The 19,997-nt window shown below is 33.3% G+C and overlaps 2 protein-coding genes across 2 annotated transcripts; one reads left to right on the top strand and one right to left on the bottom strand.

Moving 5' to 3' along the window:
- Nucleotides 1-1,866: 1,866 nt before the first annotated feature.
- LOC114189921 (putative aspartyl protease At4g16563) lies at nucleotides 1,867-3,510 on the bottom strand. The gene has a single exon (XM_028078648.2). The coding sequence runs from the start codon at nucleotides 3,386-3,388 to the stop codon at nucleotides 2,006-2,008; it is 1,383 nt and encodes a 460-aa protein (XP_027934449.1). The 5' UTR covers nucleotides 3,389-3,510; the 3' UTR covers nucleotides 1,867-2,005.
- Nucleotides 3,511-4,288: 778 nt separating this feature from the next.
- Nucleotides 4,289-18,988, top strand: LOC114192591 (protein TRANSPARENT TESTA 9-like). Its single transcript, XM_028082362.2, has 21 exons — nucleotides 4,289-4,917; nucleotides 5,129-5,180; nucleotides 5,260-5,336; nucleotides 5,420-5,553; nucleotides 5,757-5,853; nucleotides 6,993-7,050; nucleotides 7,444-7,552; nucleotides 7,647-7,767; nucleotides 7,872-8,061; nucleotides 8,998-9,332; nucleotides 9,984-10,072; nucleotides 10,170-10,225; nucleotides 10,897-10,956; nucleotides 11,092-11,232; nucleotides 12,969-13,074; nucleotides 13,405-13,479; nucleotides 13,589-13,638; nucleotides 15,776-15,932; nucleotides 16,018-16,184; nucleotides 16,339-16,606; nucleotides 18,689-18,988. The coding sequence occupies exons 1-20, from the start codon at nucleotides 4,865-4,867 to the stop codon at nucleotides 16,603-16,605; spliced, it is 2,394 nt and encodes a 797-aa protein (XP_027938163.2). The 5' UTR covers nucleotides 4,289-4,864; the 3' UTR covers nucleotide 16,606; nucleotides 18,689-18,988.
- The last annotated feature ends 1,009 nt before the right edge of the window (nucleotides 18,989-19,997 follow it).

Here is a 19,997-nt window from a genome sequence, read left to right on the forward strand (position 1 = left end):
TAAAATAACTATATATACATTTTTAAGTTAACTCTCTCTCTCTCTCTCTCTCTATATATATATATATATATATATATATATATATATATATATATATATATATATATATATATATATATATATATATATATATATATATCATATCCATATATATCTGAGGACATGTTTAATATATACATAATAAGATATAACTGGTAATATAAATTTTGATAAATTTTAAGTTGAGTTGCAAATTTTATCACTCAACCACCACTGTTGCTTGAATTTTATCATCTAAGTATTTTTTTTTTTAACGCCGAAAAAAATATATTTTTAGGCTTTATATAACAGTGAACGCCATAAGTGGGCTTGCAACTCTTTCTTACAATTAATTATTAACGAAAATGAAAATGAAATTGTATAGGGAAAGAAAAAAAAAAAAAAACTTCGAGGAGTATTTACAATCACTTAACGCTATTTTTTACAATATTTATATTAAAATCAGAGTTATGATGTTATATGTGCATCCCATTCTTTCTTATATCTTAAACATGGCGTGTTGTATTTTACTTGCTGGTTTTCAAATTGATGTTGGGCCTAAACCCTTGGAAGAGGAAACTTAGAAGCCCAAATTTTAATTAATGGGCCATATTCATTGGGGTCCCCATTTGAATTAGCCCTGGTATTAGAAATATATAAAAATGTTTTCAAGAGTTTCTTTTATTGATAATATTTTTTAATAGTCGAAATTTCAAAAACCTTATCTTGAGATCCAAATACTCTCTAAATAAACAAAGATTTTTTTTGATTTCAGCTGTTTAGATTCTACAGGAAATAAATTAGATTTTTTCTGTTTATGTGAGAATATCAGTGATGATTAATTTACAAGCACTTTGGTTAAGAGTGTTTCAATCTCAAGGTTCTAGTATACTTTTGATGAGTTTCTTGGATCTAACTCAAAAGTTTTCGTAACAAAAGGAGTTTAGAAAGTGCATAGTGGGTCATGCCTTGTAATAAATAGTAAATTAATTGGTTTTAAGTTTTTTTTTTCCTTCTCTTCATCTCTCTCACAATTGTAAAAAAATTGCTTTACAAAAGCGATTTGTCTTAATTGAAGAGCATAAAGAAGAAGAAAAAAAATGTTGAAGACTTACATATTAAGCAATCCAACATGAACAAAGCCATGAAAAGTGAAATATAAGTGATGATACATTTAGGACCCATGCACCATTAGTTTCAGTGCACTATGAAGTTAAAAATCACAAGTTCACTTCACAAAAGAACCTTTTGGAACCGATTAACACTTTTGGTCGTATTCAATACCACGTTCGATTAAACCTTAATTATCACTCCTTTTGTCACAAAAATCATCTCTTTACACTGTTCACTTTCAACGTAACCACATACTAATGATCGAACACCAAAACTAAACTACAATTTTACTTACATCATAATAGTGTTGGTGATGATGCAAAGGCACGAAATGATGTTACTTTTGGAATGTAAATAAGTGGGGTTGGTTCTTTGAGTGCAAAGGACAGAGAAAAAGGAAAAAATAATGCAAAAGTGAAGAAGGAATAAAGATAACCCAAACACTTTACCTCCCATCCTCCAAAGAAAACTTTCCCAAAGAACATTGAATAGGAATCGATCCCTTTGGAAAGAAGTTCCCTTTTTTAAACTAGCACGAGAAAGGAATATAATTTTGCGAACAAAGTAAATAAAGCATTTCGATTCATATTCAAATCTTTCATGAAAAAAGAATCAGTTATTTTTACCAAATCAGTGTAATTTCGTTTTGACAGTATCAAAATAAATAAAAATTATAAGATTAAATTAGACATGAGACATGTTTTGTTAAATACAATTGTCATTTTTATGATGATCTTGGTCGAAGCACGTAAACATTCCATATATATATATATTGAGAAATTGAATAACAATAGATTAAGAAAAAATAGAAGAAAAGTAGCAGCACCATGCAACTAATTCGAACACTTCATTGTGAAAAACTAACTAACCTAACTTAAACGCGCGTTTTGCAACTCTGACTCCGAAACCCGAACCTCTCGTTTTTCAAGTCATACTCAACGTAGAAATTCTGCTGCTGATAGTTCCCCAATATCACAGCGGGCCCACCCGCCACGCCAGGACCCGCCACGTCATCAGACACAATAGTCAAACACGCCACGTCGGATTTCCCGACCAACGAGAAATAATTCGTCAGCGGCAGACTCATCTTCGCGCCACCCCTGAACTCAAACCGGAGCTCCGGAAACGACGCCGTTCCAGACACCACAAAACACGGACTCAGCCCGGATTTTTTCTCCACCTCCCTCGCGCGCGTGTAGTTCACCTGCTTCGCAAACTCCTGCGCCACCAGATCAAAAATTGGCCTCTCCATGAACGTGAAGGTGGACCCGGAGTCCACGATAGACCCACCGTTACCGTCAGCGTCAGGCTCCAGAAGCCTCTTCGGAACGCGCACGCGCTTCTCCCCAACGACGATTCTCCTGAGAGTGAGGTAATAGTACGCACCGAACGCGGGGTTTTTGCTCGACGGGTTTTTCCGGAACGGCGTGTAGCTGACGCCGTTTGTTCTTTTGTTGTCGGAGGAGAAAGTGTGCAAGACGAGGTCGCTGGTTTCCGGCGATTCGTCGAACTGGTGAGAGAGTAAGCAGTAAGAGAATCCGGTGAGGTTCATCTGCGACGGCAGGGACTCCGGACCGCGGCCGAAGCCCGCGATTCCGGCGGGCTGGTAGACGGAGACGATGGAGCAGCCGACGAGAAAATCGGGAAGGATTTTCCCGGGAAAGTTGAGGTTTTCCGAGAGGAGAAAGCCCGCGGTTGAGCCCAGCCCGTATTGGACAGTGTAAGCAGGACATGTCAGTGAGCAGTTGGCGGCGCCGGCGGCAGTGTTATTTTTGCAGCAGCGCGATTGAACATTGTCGCCGAAGAGCCAGGAGCATTTGGGGTTGGTGCAGCCCACTAACTTGGAGGAAGAAGAGTTCTTGGGGATGAAAGATTTGGGTGCATTGTGGAAGGAGTTGCAATTTGAGCAGAGGTAGTGGGAGGAGCACGGGAACCAGACGAGGGTGCTTCCGGTGTCGAGAATAAAGGTGAAGGTTTGCGGCGGGGTTCCGAAATCGAGGTCGATGGAGTATCCGCCGTATCTTTTCGGGTGGATTTGGGTTTTGATTGGGTTGGGTTGGCGATTTTTGAGGTGGTGGGCTCTTGTGATGGAAGTTGAAACAGCGAGTTTGAGGGTCTGGAATGGCTGCGAAGAAGGGTGGTTGGTGAATAAATGGGAGAGAGGGAGGGTGATGGTGTTGGGTGTGGATGATGAAGTGAAGATGAAGACAGAGAGAAAACAGAGTATAGAGAAAACATGAGAAGTTGGAGGAGGCATTTCAGAATGTGAAGGTTAGATAGATTTCACAGGATGTTTCAGTTTTGCCGTTTTGGTCGTTTATGCATAACGTATGTATATATATAACAATGGAAGAGTGCGATGCTCGAGAGAATCGTGCTCCATTCATGGGTTGTTGTATATGTATATATATATATTCACAGTGAGAAGCAGAGAATCTGAATTTCACGAAACTTGAAACCAAAGAAAACGGTGGTTCTGACGTGGCAGTAGTAGCACTTGTAAAGAGAGAATGTTAATTGACTATTAGAAATGGTGAAATTTCTATGCATTATCGTTCTTACGTAAACTAAGTATTACTGCTACAGAAAAATCCCTTTCTTCTGTTTCAATTATATCAAATTTACGTGTGAACGTGAACTGCGTATGTTTACCTTTTGCGGCTTGTTTAACTTTAATCCATGTTTAATTTGAATTTAGATGCAAACTTTATTTGAATTAGTAATTTTTTGTTTTCTTAAAGTATTCTGTTGTAGCATATATGGAGCCATGTCTGTGGAGTAATCTATTGTGTCTGCTGACAGTTTTCTATTATGTTTGCGACATCAAGAGTAACATATGATTTTTGGTAGATTTTACTTTGATGTCGTTTATTTGCAGAATTTTGAGGACCCAACAAGAACCAAATGACAATGAGAATTTATTTATTTCTTGGATTAGAGCTACTGAAACGCAGGTTGAGATAAAAAGCCACTGTTGCATTGCTAGTGCTTACTTTTTCATCGACATTATTCATATAAAAAGACATTCTTTATTAGGATAAAAAAAAAGGAGAAGTTTAATACAACAAAGACGAAAAAAGTTATAAACAAATTGATATAAAAAGACATTCTTTATTGGGATAAAAAAGGGCAAACTTTTATACAACAAACACGAAGAAAGATATACACAAAAACTTACTAGATAATGGGGTTGTCGTTGTTCTAAACTATTGAGTTAATTAAAAATGCAGAAAAATGGGAACCTTCTCTAAGATTTGAAATAGGGACAGCAAAAAGTGTGACATTTGTTGTTATAAAAGTATAATTATTATGTTTTTGACTAATAATGAAGAAGAGGAGGAAAACATGTATTAAAAAAAAATACATATAAAATATAAGATATTGAAGAGAATTTAATTTAATTTTTCAGAGTGTGGAAGTACAGAAGAAGTGAGAATGTTCCTTGCAATACTGCATGGCCATTTCCAGCGTCGCAAAAGCGAAGGCTTCGTTTGGTTATGTGAAGACTGAGTTGAAAGTTTCATAAGTTGAAAGGTAGTTAGTTGGGTGGAATTGCAACTCGCTACCAAACACGCAACAAAATCACTGTCAATAGCAATTCGCATTGCACCATTTGTTTTCGCTCTACAATGCGAGATACGATCACCGCTTCTTCCAAACGCTCTTCAACCTTCACGTTGCACAGCCACACCTCATCACTCTCTTCACTCTCATTCATTCCATCTCCGTCGCCATGTTGCGCGCTCTCTGGCGATCCATCGATCGCTTCTCCGTTCAAAACTTCCAGTAAGTGATTCACCGAATTCGCCTCGTTAGGTTTCGTTGCTATTTTCATCGTTTACTTCATTGTTCGTAAATTTCGGTGACAAATTGAATGTCTACGATACGATGCATTTTAAGGTTTTTATTGTTTTCAGAGTGCGGACTTGTTTCTTATGAATAATATTGTGAATTGTTTTCGATTCTCGTGGAGTTTTACTTGTTGATGTGGTTACAGATATGTAATAAACGAACTGCGGAAGATCAACGTTGTGGACAAAAGTAACAGGGTAACAAGCGTCAATTTCTGTGAGCGTTTTCTTTTGCATGAGAAAACTGTTATATATTGATGTGTGCCTTTTATTGCAGGAGCTTGTGATGGATTTATTGCAGTCCGTTGTGGAGATTGTGATGTATGGCGACAGACAAGATCCGCAAATTTTCGAGTATGGATCTGTTTCGTTCTTATGTCGTTCTTGTTTTCTGGACAAGGTTTTAATAATTGTGACGGATTGAAAATTTTGGTTAGATGTTTCATGGAGCGCCAAGTGCTGGCGGATTTTGTTCACATTCTTAAGATCAGTGAAGATTCGAAAATTGAGGCACCACTGCTTCAGTATCTTAGCATAATGATTCAAAACATGGACAGTGAACATGCAATTTGTAAGATGGCTATTTTAGTATTTTGATGTCTCAGGTTAAGTTCATTGACTCCTGAGTTTTACTTGTTTATGCATACTTAGTTGATATCTGCCTGATGCATTCACTTTACAAAATACAGTGTTCCTCTTCAGTCCTTTGCTCTTTGGCTTAGTACTGTCACTGGTATTTAGTATAAATTGGTGTCTCTTATTTGCATGGTGCAGACTATTGCTTCAGTAATGGTTATATCAACAACATTATTTCACACCCCTTCAAATTTGATGGAGGAGACCTAGCTTCATACTATGTTTCTTTCCTAAGGTATGGTCCTTTTTTCTCCTCTCCTTTGCATCTCACTTTTTCACTTCAAAATTTATTGCAAGCAGTTATGTGTTCTACATTTTTTCCTTTCTTTATTTTAAGACTTAAATACCTTTTTGGTCCTCGTTCTCGTAGTGTTTGTTGCAGATGGTCTTTATTTTGACAGAATGTTTAAAAATGATCCTCATTTTCACCGAATGTTTAAAATGGTCCTTATTTTCGCAATTCATGTTTTATTTGGTCCTTTACTGTAACACCGTTTAAATCATTAACAGAACATTGTACATGTGGCACAGTTTGTATTAGGGTGTGTTATGTGTACTGTACATATGGTTAATTAACTTTAATTTTTTTAATTTAGGGGAAATTTTGCAATTAGGGAAATCTCTTCATCTTCGTCTCTTCATCTTTGTCTTTCTTGAACTCGGATTTGCAGAGGAAGCAACTAATACTTGTCATTCCATAATTGGATTGCAGTTGCAGCTAATATTTTGCATGAAGCATCTGTATGCAAATAAAAGATCCTCTGGCAAAAAATTAAAGATACTGTGGAAGGCTGCTAGGAGCACACACCCAACACTTTGGGAAAAAGTGATGTTAACGATTAAAGAGTTAAATATTATGCTTACAGATACCTTATTGCTATACCTATGCAATCCAATGATGAAATGACAAGTATTAGCTGCTTTTCCTGCAAATCCGAGCTCAAGAAAGACGAAGACGACGAAATTTCCCTAATTGCAAAATTTCTCCTAAATGGAAAAAATTAACGTTAATTAGCCATATATACAATACACGTAACACACTCTAATACAAATTGTGCCACCTGTACAATGTTCCGTTAATGATTTAAACGGCGTTACAGAAAATGACCAGATAAAACACAAATTGCGAAAATGAGGATCATTTTAAATATTCGGTAAAAATGAGGACCGTTTTAAACATTCTGTCCAAATGAGGACCATCCGCAACAAACACTACGAAAATGAGGATCAAAAAGGTATTTAAGCCTTATTTTAAATAGTATTGGGAAGTGGGTCGATTTTTTAATTTCTGATATTCGTTTCACATAATTTTTTCTTTGTTGTGTTACAGTAATTTATAGAATAAATTAACTTTTTGTTTGTTTCTTCATTCAGGGCTATTAGCTGCAAAATAAATAGGCACACACTTTGCCTTCTTGTGGATATTCAGGGGGTAAGTGAAAAACATACAAGTGCAACAGTTAGCTGCTATCTGTTAAATCAAAGGTCATCACTTCCCCACTTAGGATAAGAACATAAGGCTTGACTTATTTTTTGGTTGCACTTATGAGGTCTCAGTTGTTTAACTTATTTCAGTCAATCAACAACCTCATCAATAAATATAATGCAATGCTATTGAAGTTGAGAAACATATTGGATGAAGTTACATACTTGACTCTAGCATGAATTAGTGTTTTGAGAAAACTTTTACCCCTTGTGAATGCAATATGAAAGGGGAATAATCATCTTCGGTTGATTTCTACTGTACATCCAAGACGGAATTTTTGTCCAGCAAAATTCAGCAAAATTATTTTAAAATTATTTTTGTTAAAATGTTCGACTGCAGGATGCTATAGTCTCCTTTCCCTTGTATACTGGAGCTCTAAGATTTGCTCAGCATGAAGAAAAGATGATTCAGACAGCTATACGTGCATTGGTTCTTAACATCTACAACGGTATACTTCTCTATTTGAATAGCTAGCAGGTTATAAGCATGCCTTAGTGTAATATATTTCTGAACTTCGCATCATTTTTATCTTGATTCTACAGTGAGTGATGACAAGGTCTATCAATTTATATCAACTCCACCAGTTTCAAAATATTTCTCTGACCTGATTTGTAGATTAAAAGATCTATGCTTTCGGTTAGATGCTGTTGTCTATGATAAAGAGTATGTTAACTTGAATATTTTTTTTCATCAAATAATTGTTGGTACTTTATAGGCACTCAGGAAGAGTTTTATCTTATGGAACTAACTGCCTTATACCGACGCAGGAAAATGGACACTCAGAAAAGAAGAAATGGGATTATTCTTGAATCTGAAAAAATTGCAGATGAACTGTACTACTTCAAAGACATTCTTAATGTTGGCGAGCCTCGTTTGACTAGACTGGTTATGGAAAATCTTTTGAATGGACTTGTGTTTCCTCTACTACGTTCATTTATGGCTTCAAAGAATATAAATGTGAGATGAGAAAATTTCCTGCAAACTAGTCTATCTTTTAGTTTTAGTTTCTCTCTGCATTTGTGCCATCCATATGTTAACTTAGGGTTCAGGTATGTTATGATAGGGTGAGGCTCTCCAATTTGTGAATGCTTGGGAATTTGACTCCTCTGAAGTGAAGTGTATAAAGTGAGAAAGTAAGAGTGTATCTTTTAATATATAAGAAGAGAAATTATTTAAAATAGTTAGAATATTACTGAGTTAGTAACTCAAGGTGCTAGTTAGACATAAACAATGGGAAGGAGGAGAGGAGAGAAAAAGGATGTTAATTTTGTAGATTGAGCTATTAACTCTTGGTGAAGGGGGAAATCCTTGGAGGAGAGAGTGCTCTCCTATTTCTTGTTCTTTTCATTCTATTTAATCAAATTCTTTCTTTCCTTTCTCTTTTCAGTTTTTGGTTCCAAACAGTATCCATGCTTGATTTTAAATGAGTTAAGCATACTAGAACTTGAATTATAATCATGGTGAACACATCCTTACTTTCTGACTTTATTCCACTTTTTTCTTTAGAGGACTTAATCCAATATTTAATCTATATTATGGTAAAATGGAAATTTTGTTTTCTATGCAATTGAATGAGAGGAGAAAATCATCATTTAAACTAACCACAATGTCCTAGTTCATACTTCTCAGTAGTTCATTCATTTTTTAGATTTGATTATTTCGAAGAGATCTGTCACACCGTCATATTAAAATAATTTTCTCTCCCATGTCTTGTATTTTCCATGCTTCTTAAAGTGTGCCAATTGAAAGGTTCAACACAGATCTGTTATGAAAGGAAAGAAATATGAAAAAAAGGCTCGGTGGAAACTCCAGTAGTTTAGGCTTGTCATCTTGCATTTTATTCTAATTTATTTTTTCACATGGTTACTCATTAAAATTATATCTTTGCCCCAGGGATCTGACTTATCTGCTATCACTTCGCTATATATCATATCCCGCCTTCTCCAGGTTGTTGGTGGAAGAAGCACGATTAACAATGTGGCTTGTGTTCTTCTGTATCATATATTGAACTTCAATGTGAAAAGTCCGAGTGAAGGGAATACTTTTGATTTCCACTATGATATTGTAACCTTTTCAAAGCGCTTGAATGAAGTGGAAAATGTTATATCTAGTGCTCCTGAGTCAAATGGATCTCAGAGTATCAACGGGACCTATTTAGGTGCTCATTGGGAAGGTTTCATGTCTAGTATCACTATTTGTAGTCCAAATGGTGAAATTTGTTCCGAAAGGTTGGTGATTATTTTGATGTGTAAATTTCATTGTAGACTTTTATAGTGTTAAGACACTTTCCCTGTACTTTGTCACATACTTTTTTGTTTCCGAGCATTTGCACCAGTAGGAAGACCTGCGGGGGAAATCAGAGGACAAACCTTACTAGTATATGCATAGTGATTTCTGATAAATGACTTTTCCAGATTAGAAATAATAGAAAATGTGTTGGTGCTTGATGTCATATTTTGTCCTCGTTGGATATTATTGGTTTCCATTGATTTATTGAAGCTTTGCATAAGCTGATCATCATCTTCATCTTAATATATTATTATTATTTACCTGAGCCTTGGAATGTATTCTGTTTTTCCTTAATTTCTTAGTTTCATGATTTTGTTTGAGCTTTGATACAATAGTGATGCATGAGAAGGTTAGATCCAAAAATTGTTGAAGATTGTATTTTCTTTTTTCCAATTCGACTTTAATTTTCTCTTTTTCTTGTGATGCAATTAATGCTTCTATATCTTCATCAAGAACCTGTTCTTCAGCATTGTTATGCAGCTCCTGACATCAGGAGGAAGCATTTACTGAGACAGATCATTAATGTATTTAGGAGTGGTCATTATCCAGTGTATCTAAATATACATATAATGAAATTGCTACTTTTGCAGGAGTGGAATATTTGCTTTTCTTTTCTGTAAGGATCAAAGCCTATTGTTAGCTTCAATATTTCTCTTGCTTATCCTGATTGAGAGTAAAGGTAGTGTAATTTTGTTCATTTATGTTGCCTTACAGTTATCTTTTAGTAAACAACCGAGTTATTTGTTGTTTATATCAATTTCATGCAAGTTTTGCAGATCTTGATTGTGACTTGTCACTGATGAGTAAGCTACCTGAGATGGGGGATGAGATGGTAAGCCTTGATGGACATATTCGTTTAAATGGAAGAGGACCATCAGTTTTCAGAATGTCATAATGTGGCACATCTATTACTGACACTGTAAACTGTTAAGGATCATTTATTCTAAAAACAGTATATTTTTCTCAAACAATTTCAGAGCTTTTTATCGGTGCTAAAATACAACACCAAGTCAGTTTCCCCCTACTATGTTGGATTGGCTACATTGGCCAAATGATTTCATAATGTTCTATAGTGAGTCCATCATGCCTTTAGACAAACAATTGTCCTTTAAATCTTTTTTAATGATTTTGCCCGTTGTTTTGGTCTTCCTCTATCTCTTGCAATATGGCTACCCTCCAGTCATATATAATCATCATCTAGCCTCCATAATCACAAATTGATGCCTCTGGTCAACACCGATTATGGGACTCCATGCATTTATAATTAGAAAATCACAACGAAAAATTGTTTCTTTGTAAAAATATTATAAATTTTGGAATATTTAGCATTTGAAGTTGCTAAAACCTGTCTTGTTAGTAGTGGATCTCAATTAAATCTAGATTGGATTTTAAAAAATCTAATACATGATCACCCTTATATCTTGTCAATAGCTGATACCTGTCTTTTTCAGATCCATTATGTTTTATGTTTTATATTTTATTCTTTGCTTGTACATTTTTCAGACTAATGGCACAACATCTAAGACTGTGGATGGAAGTATCTTCATTAAGTTTATGCCTGAGGTATATCTATCATTACTTTTTATATGTTAGATCAAATTGTCCTTTTTATTTACTATCGTTATGTTGGTTCAGTAGAATTGGGTTCTGTTCAACATGCAGAATAACAAAATTACCATCTCGTTTTAAATTTAACAGATTTTAAAAGCACTGCTGAACGTTTTAGCCTTCCAGCAACCCCTCTCAACAATGATGCTATGGCATGCGGGGTGGTGCCTGCAAAAGCTACTGGTCTTCCATAAAATGGAGCTTGACAGTGATAATCTTCTCCTATTCACTGTAAGTACTCAACAACTTAATCTAATTTCTTAACATTTGCAACTGGATGTCTCCTTGCGTGGAGAAATACTAATATTTTACTATTACAAGTTTGGCTAGGTAAAGTAAATTTAAAGATGTATCAATTTTGGTAACTTCCATAGCTTTTGATTATTTTTCTTTCTGGTGTTTCGGTTCAGTAATAATTTTACCATCAGTTGTCAAGTCTAGAAGATTACCTAGATACTAATTAGGTACAATATTTTAGTTATTATGCAGAAGAAGTGTATCATTAGTCTCACGATTAGTTATGAAATTATGTAAGCTGGCAGACCAAAAACCGTTTCTCCTAATGTTCTAGGACTATAGGGTCTACCTACAAGTTTGTCTTCAAATCTGAAGATGATCGATTTTGTGCATGTTATTGTCATCATGTCATGTTGTGTGGGTTAAAACAACGGCCATATCATTGCTCAGAAGCATATTTAGCGATAGGTTTTTTATCATGTATGATAGATGACAAATGTCACAAAATATATAGGTATTTTGATAACAGAAATATGCCAACTTACGTGCATATATATATATATATATATATATATATATATATATATATATATATATATATATATTCAATCTAGAATTTTGTTTATAAATTCCGGAAAAATTATTGATGTTATTCTTATGAATCAACTGTTGGTAGAAATATAGTGATCAAATGTAAAGGTGTGAATTGTTTTATATTACAAATCTTGTTGATCGACCACACGCAAAAATCCTTTGGGTTTGAAATGTCAGTAATGCACAGACACACCTCATATCTTGTGGCGAAAAAGAACTTTTTGTAGAAGAATGCGTTGTAGAGATATGGACTTTAATGCATACAGAAAACATTTCAGGTGAGAAAAAATCATATTACAAGAGACTAGAGGGTTGAATGTAATATAACAATAAGGATCTATTGGCATAAAGGTTGTAAATTACATACTAACAATTCTCGAAAGCAATTTAAACATGAAGATGTCTCCTTTCCTGTGTGCATATTGACCACTGGATCAATATTGTTCTCTTGTCCAAATGTACAGTTTGATTTCTAAACATAGTTTCCGCATTCAACTACATATACTGACACATTGAATTGTCATGTTCTGTTACACTCAAGCATCGCATACTAATGAGTATGTTACTGATTGTATTATATTGTGTTCTTAATCATATATGATTTTGGTTCTCCAAACTTTCAAAATATCATTTCCAATTTTCAGTTTGAAATTTCTGCATATCGCCTCCTGCAAAATTGTAAACAACAATCATACAGCATAAAATTTTGAATTTTGATTCCTAAGTTATGACCCCATCGATTCTGTACCAGCATTCCCCATTGAAAACCTGAACTTAGGCAACTGCCATTGTATAAGATCTTTCCTTTTTCTTTTTTTTTTCATCTCCGTTTCTGCATAACCTCTTCTCTATCTTTTATTTAGCTTGTTATTCTCTAATGTAGTTTAAATGCCTCTTAGTTACATATGCAATAAATATAGATAAATGTATTCATGAACTATGCTTGGCATGTTAACTAATTATTTTGGGTATACATGCAGTCAATTTATTTCATCTTTAATTTTGGATAAGGTATACATGTTATGGGATTTAAGATTGATTTATCCATGTTATTATAAGTTCATGAGTACCAATTACAAAATTGCGTTTATGTTCAAAATTTCTAAAGTTTTATAGTTTCTAGTTTCCGTCGGCAGACTTCCTATGATCAGTCCCGTGTAAAGTTTATGAAAGAACTTGAAGGAGTTTGGTTAGATCATATTCCAGATACACTAATTACAGAATTGGCAAGCTGTAAAAGAGGTATTTATTAATTTGTTCACATAGAGATTGAGCCTACTCTCTTTTTGAGTAACTTGGTATTTGAACAGTTAAAACAAGTCTAGTAGATGCTTAAAATAGACCACCATGGTGCATACATATTTTTGTTGTTGAATGGAAAAAAAAGGAAGATCGTTGAAATTTTGGTTTTTGATAGATTCCGATGGCTATGTTTGATACAGGTAGAACAGTCCATCTGATGGGATTAAGATTGTACTACTAATATAAATTTCCTTGTACTAATATGAAATTAGCTTATAAGTTATAATGGTTTATAATTTTTCTAATGCTCATCCCACTTATTGCATGCAGTTCTTGAACAACCTTCTCAATATAAAGATCCATTATTCTTGTTGGAGCTTGTTCTTCACCAACAACCGACCAATGGTATTGTCATTACTGCACAAACACCTCCTCCATGATATTTCACTTTAATGTTGGGTAGAACCAAGTACTATTTATATTTATGATTTCATAAAATATATGTCTGTGACAGGTCAAAGAGCTTCATATTTTGCATGGCAAAGAATGGTTGATGTAGTGAAGGTGATGTCATATGTTTTTCCATTTGTGATTCATATTAGTTTGGATTACAAGGATAAGAAGTTTAAGTTAGATTTCACTGTTTCATACGGTATTTGACATATTTACAAGTACATGTTATATTTGATTAGCTAAGACGATTGAACTCTAAACTTGGGTTGTAGAAAAAAGCTTGAAATTTCTTAAGTATGTGTATGGGTATGAAATGTAAGTTCAACAAGACATGAATTAGGTGTGATTTAGAGGTGAAAATTGGGGATTACACACCAGTTACATATAGTTTATGCATCTTTGGATCTATATTTCAACATCACAAGGATCTTATTAAACAATAGGAAAGAGAAAGATATTGAGTTGAAACTCTGGGTTTTTTTGACAACAGTGCTCTGTTTATATTGAGAAAATGGCACCAATATAATAAATGGAGGATATTTGATATCCTTTCTAATAATAGTGATTTGATACAAGAAAAAAATCAAAAAGTTCCTAATAACACATAAAGGATTTACGCCTTATTTCTATAATTATAGCACTTCTCCTCAAGCTTGAGCATATAAGTTGTATGTGCTTAACTTTTGCAATTATGATTGATCCTTGGTCCTCTTAGCAACTTGGTGAATATGCCAGTAGATTTTTCACTAGACTTGACAAATCTAGTAATGTCTCTACACTCCAACTTTTCTCCTATGAAATGACAATCTACCTGAATATATTTGGTTCTCTCATTTTGAGAGACAAGATTAGAGACGATGTGTAAAGCTGCCTAGTTGTCACATATAAAGTACATTTGAGAATTTTCTTCAAATTTAAGCTTTATGAGGGATTGCTTTAGCAATATGAGCTCAAAAGTAGTGACTAATGTTGTTGCCTTGTTTTCTACTCCTACACTTGAACTTGCCATAACATTTTGTTTCTTAATTTTTTTTTTATATGAAGTTACCTCCAACAAGAATACAATGTCCCGAAATGGAGATGAAGCTTGTTTATTAAAACTATCAGGAAAAGACAGAAAAAGTGTTCTGTAACTAACATGATTAACAATTCAAACTAGACAAATGTTTTAAAGTCCACACCATCTTCTTCAATTGTCAACCCAAGATGTCCTAATTGTGCATGAATTATCATTGGAAAGACTGCAAATGCACATACCGATGGTGAAGAAAAGAGATAGTAAAGGCATGTGACTCACATTCAACACCAAAGTACTCTACCTGATATCATATGTTTGGGTCAATCGAGGTTTTTTTTTTTTTTTTTTTTCTTTTATTGATAGGCGAAAAATATATCAACAGCACATGGGGTGTTCTAACCCTTGTCCAAAAAAAATTTACATAGTTCCCCTCTCCTAGATATACTTATGGTTTCTCATGAGATTTTTATATTACAAACCAAAACAAACCTACTCAAATTCATTTTTGTACTTTCAAAACAACTTGACTTAAAAGATTACAAAGACCTATAATCCTGGAACCTCCTTACTCTCCAATTTGTCAAATAATTATGCAGACCATCCTCACATTTATTATCGATATATGTGTTGGAGATTTGCAAACGGCCTTTTCTTATTAGCCAAACTGGGTGTGCATAGCAGTCCCTGATGTTGAAAGAATTGCTTCACTCGTAGCTATACTAATAGAGCTATGCTGCTTCTCAAAAACCACATACCGTATACCATGTTAGAAAGCAGCTTCCCTGCATCAACTGGTATTTAGGCATCTTCTCTGCACCAATGCAGCCCCATTGCATCTTTCCATGTTCTTACTTTAAAGCAAGCCTCGGCACTGGCTAGTTATGAGCAGACTGGAGCAAAAAGACAATGTGTATATCTTACAAATCTGCGTGGAAAACAGACTGCATCAGTCCCGGAAGCAAAGGATAATGAGAGATATAAAGAGCAAATTTTACAATAATGGGTGGAAGGGGTTAGGTAATGCTAAGGCTGGAAGATTTTATTTGTCAACCATCGGCAAGAATGATAAAGGGCAAATGGTCAATAGCAAAGAAAATTGTTAATTGTTAACTGGACATTTGTTACAAAGATTTCTAGCACTTTTGGCGGGGATTTAATCAGTTCATGAATTTCCTTGTTTGACCAAAACATTACATTGTTCCATACTTCTAATACCAGTTGTTTATTCAGGCTTTTGTTCTCCACATCCAGTTGAGGACATTAATTTTCGAAGGAGTATTGCTAGAGAAGCCATTATTGAACATGATTTCCAGTTCTACCAATGATTCTGGAGTAATTCGTACTTCAAAAATTTCATCTGCTAGCTTTGGGTCCAATGTCTCGTTGGGTAGGCACCGGTATATTTATTCTTGGTTCTGCCTACGGCATTTTTTTCTTCTTGTGTAAATTCTAACCATTTGTAACGGTTGCAGAGTCCGGACTACCTTGTGGAATTGCATTTTCAAATTCTGAAATTAGAGATATATATGTAATTCCAGTAGCAAGTGGAATAACTGGAAAATTGCTTCTAGCAGAGAAACACCCATTCCGCAGTCGACATGGTGTTGTGATTGCAATTGCTCCGTTGGCAGGGTTATGTGTACGTCTACATTGCTGTGACCTTTTTCTGAGCTTAGCGTCTTTGGTGATATTAGTCTAAAATAATCCATACATTTTTAGGTGTTAGGGGGGAGGGGTTTGATAATTTTTCATCAGTTAATCATGTTTTGATTTCTTGGTTGAGTTTGATGCAGCCTAAGATAGATGAGAAGCACTCGTCATGGTTGCATGTTGGAATCAGAGAGTTTGACCCACAGTTTTATTCAATGAAAGGTAGAGAAAAGCATGCGAGCATGGGTGATGATTGGGCAGATGGGAGATGGACCCTTGGTTTCCCAAACGCAAGAGCTTGTGAGGAAGCTCAATTAGCGATTCTCAATGAAATGGGGAAGCAGAGATCAGCCCTCCAGTATATGCTTGCTCCATTACTTGAGGATGATTTTGGATTACCTCAAAACTGAGGTACTTAAGTTGTTAGAATCACTTGTCATGGTTACTTATATTCTTTGCTCTTTTAATCATTGTCTCTCTTTTATTTATACTACTTAGAATTTAACATAACAATTTATTATTTAATGAATTAAATCTTTTTGAGTTAAAATGAGTTGTTAGAAAGGAAAATTAAAAAAACAGTTGAAATTTAAAATATTTATGGAAATACTTATTTTAAATAATAAAATTTTAAATTCATTAAAAGAATGAAATAAATTGAAATTCAACATCTAATCACTCCCTCCTTATACACATTATACACACAAACATATTAAAAAATTAAATTATTAAATATTATATAAATATTTAAATTTGAATTATATATATTTTTGATAAAATTGAATTTTAAAATACATATTTGCAAAATGAAATGTTATCTTAAAAAAATACAATCTTTTATCCAAATAAAAATTTGAAATGTAAAATATTTTAATTGCTGAATAAAATATTTACAAAAATAACAAGAATTTAATTATAAATAATTTAAATATCACGTATTTTAATTTTTTAAGTTATTCAAATTTCTCTTCAAAACACAAAGTTACACTTTTATATATTATTTTAAACGACATATTTTATTCTACAAAGTATGTTTGTCTTGGCATTTGGCAGTATATACTAGGTTTCTATATCGCATATTTTTCCGATCATGTGTGAATGTGGTCAGTTATTATATATTTTTTGTAATTTCTTATTTTTACTTATTCATTTTATTTTGATATATTTAATTAGGATAATTTAAATACATATTTTTTTCCAATCATTTGAAATGTCTTTTAATAACAAAATTATTATCGAAGTTTCCAGTTTCAAAACACATAATAATTTGAATGTAATAATTAATTCTAGTGATGCTATCTTAATGGATCTGGGGATAAAATATTAATATCATCTTTGGGAAGGAAAACTTTCTTAGATTTCAACTATTAGACTTGTTTCGTTATACTCAATAATTCCAAATTTTAAGAAACAAGTTTTCCTTCTCAAAGCAACCCTCACGAAAGTTTTATATTCTAAATCTCAAATGTAGTAATTGTTACTACCCATGCTTACTTTTATGGACTTGGTGACACAACAACTATTATTTATTTTTGCATATGGATTATTGGTAGCCCTTTTACAAACTTTCTTTTTACTTTACCAAGTTAATGTGAATGTTAACATAGGTTTTGATTTTGCATCTCTTATTGACTTCCTCATAGTTTGGGTGTCTTTGCCTTTTGTATCAAAAGGAACAAAATTAGCATAAGCAACAAATAAAAACTTCTCTACTTTCACTGATTTATTGATGTAGTTAATGGGTTAATTATAGTTGGAAATGAAGCACCAAGAGAAAATAAGCCTCTGCTGAGTTAGAATTGAGGATTATTTAAGATGGTGAGTTAAAAATGAAAAAAATGAAATTGTGGATTTTTGCTTAGTTTTTGTTTCTCGATCGTTTTGGTCTCTATAGAAGCGATATGTCTTAAGGTGACATGCTAATAACATAGTAGAATTAACGCATCTATTTTTTTTTTTTTTTTGTCTTAAATAAACTTTCCTTTTACATATAAGATCATGTAGGATTTCTGGATGTGGACTGTGTCTATCCGTCTCTAAGAAATGCGAAGATATATGTATATTTAATTCCATAATTAAATTTGAGGAGTCAGGATTGGCTTGCACAACTCTTAAATAATAATTAACTATTTTTTTTAGTTAAAATCTTACACATATTCAAAAACCTATAAATATATATATATATATATATATATATATATATATATATATTTTTTTTTTTTTTTTGATTCATATGTTTTACTCACTAAATTCTCTCCATCAATATTTATATATTTGTTGTAATAATTTTTTTTTCTGTAGATAAATATTTCCTGAATTTCTATCAGTAATTTGATGATCAATCTTTAAAAACCCGCTTGACTTGTCAGAAATATCATTCTTTCCATTACGGAAGAACTATGCTGTTTTCTATTTGAACAATTCTTTTAGTAGATGCGTGTAATTTTGATCGTTACTTTCTTGAATGTAATTTGGTTCGTTCATTTTCTATAGCTCGTAGTACAAGAACGGACAAGATTCCTGAGACGTCTACAATGTTTAGGATATACATATTGTTATGAACACTATTATGGAAGAAGAATTTTTTTACTCTTGTACAGTAAGATAAGAATGAATTCATATTGGTCTTTAGAAGAACTAAATTGAGCAGTTGATTTATCATATATATACAGCAAGAAGATCAGTAGGAATAGAAGGTTCAATTTCAATTACATTAGCTGAAGAATTGGAAGGAGTAGATGTTCTTATTGTTTTGATTATAGCTTGGTGGAAGACCATGTTTACTCCAACCATTTTCAGAGCTGTGATTTGTCCTTTGATAATGATCGCAGTATTTGTTATTATGTCCAACATATTTATTATAGTCTTCTACAACGTGAAAGAACTTTTGTTGGAATTATCTAGAAAGTTAAAATTTCAATTGATTATGAGAATTATATGGAAGAAAGAACCACTAAATTCATGATCTTATTGAAGAACTAAATGATTTTGTAGAACTTGATATAGGTCCATAAGTATGACTTGAGTACGAGCTTGAGAAAAATCACCATTAAGATCACAAACTTTATAACACAATCTCTCTCTTTTTGAATTTTCATGATTAAATCACAATTACAGGGAGAAGAACAAGTACATATAAGAATTGTAGGATATATATAAATAAATAAATAGTTTTCATATGAGTATAGTAACGTGATGCTATAGAGTTACCTTATTTGTACTTTATGGACTTACATATTTGTATTGCTTAACTTGAAATGATGTTTGTACCTATAATTGCAACATACAAGAAACACTTAAACTAAATAGTCTTAAAGTAAATTCATCCTAGTATATAGTGTATTATTATTTTTTATATAATGAATAAGAGAAAATTATATTTTGACTTCTATTTTTTTACTCTCATCTTTTACTCTTTGACATGACTTAATGTGGGTCATTGATTCTTTCAAAGAAAAATATAGTGGTACATTAATCAATGATGAAAGTCAAAAACTTTAGGAGGTCATAATATCATTATACATGAATAAATAAGTGTTAGGATAAGACGATATAGTAAAACTCATAAGAGAGTTTGATAAGAATTTTGATGATAACAAACTAGTATTGAGTAATGAAAATAAATGGTATTATTTGTTTGACATGTGTAGTTACGTATAGATAAAGGTCATCAATATGAATGAATTCTTATTCAAGATTTGATCACTGGACCTCGTCTAACATCTCTTTAGATATCGTCTAATACTCTAATTATGATTGTCGATAAAATTATTAAATCCATCATGATAAGTGGATTAGGAAC

Source organism: Vigna unguiculata, chromosome 7 (genome assembly GCF_037176805.1).
Source record: "Vigna unguiculata cultivar grain cowpea cultivar isolate G323 ecotype 2 chromosome 7, ASM3717680v1, whole genome shotgun sequence".
NCBI lineage: Eukaryota > Viridiplantae > Streptophyta > Magnoliopsida > Fabales > Fabaceae > Vigna > Vigna unguiculata.

Excerpts from the sequence above, each read along its gene's own strand:
- LOC114192591 (XM_028082362.2), top strand. The coding sequence starts at position 4,865 with ATGTTGCGCGCTCTCTGGCGATCCATCGATCGCTTCTCCGTTCAAAAC. Across the intron at positions 13,480-13,588 it reads TCACCAACAACCGACCAATG|GTCAAAGAGCTTCATATTTT; the intron begins GTATTGTCATTA and ends TGTCTGTGACAG. Across the intron at positions 13,639-15,775 it reads GAATGGTTGATGTAGTGAAG|GCTTTTGTTCTCCACATCCA; the intron begins GTGATGTCATAT and ends TTGTTTATTCAG.
- LOC114189921 (XM_028078648.2), bottom strand. The coding sequence starts at position 3,388 with ATGCCTCCTCCAACTTCTCATGTTTTCTCTATACTCTGTTTTCTCTCT.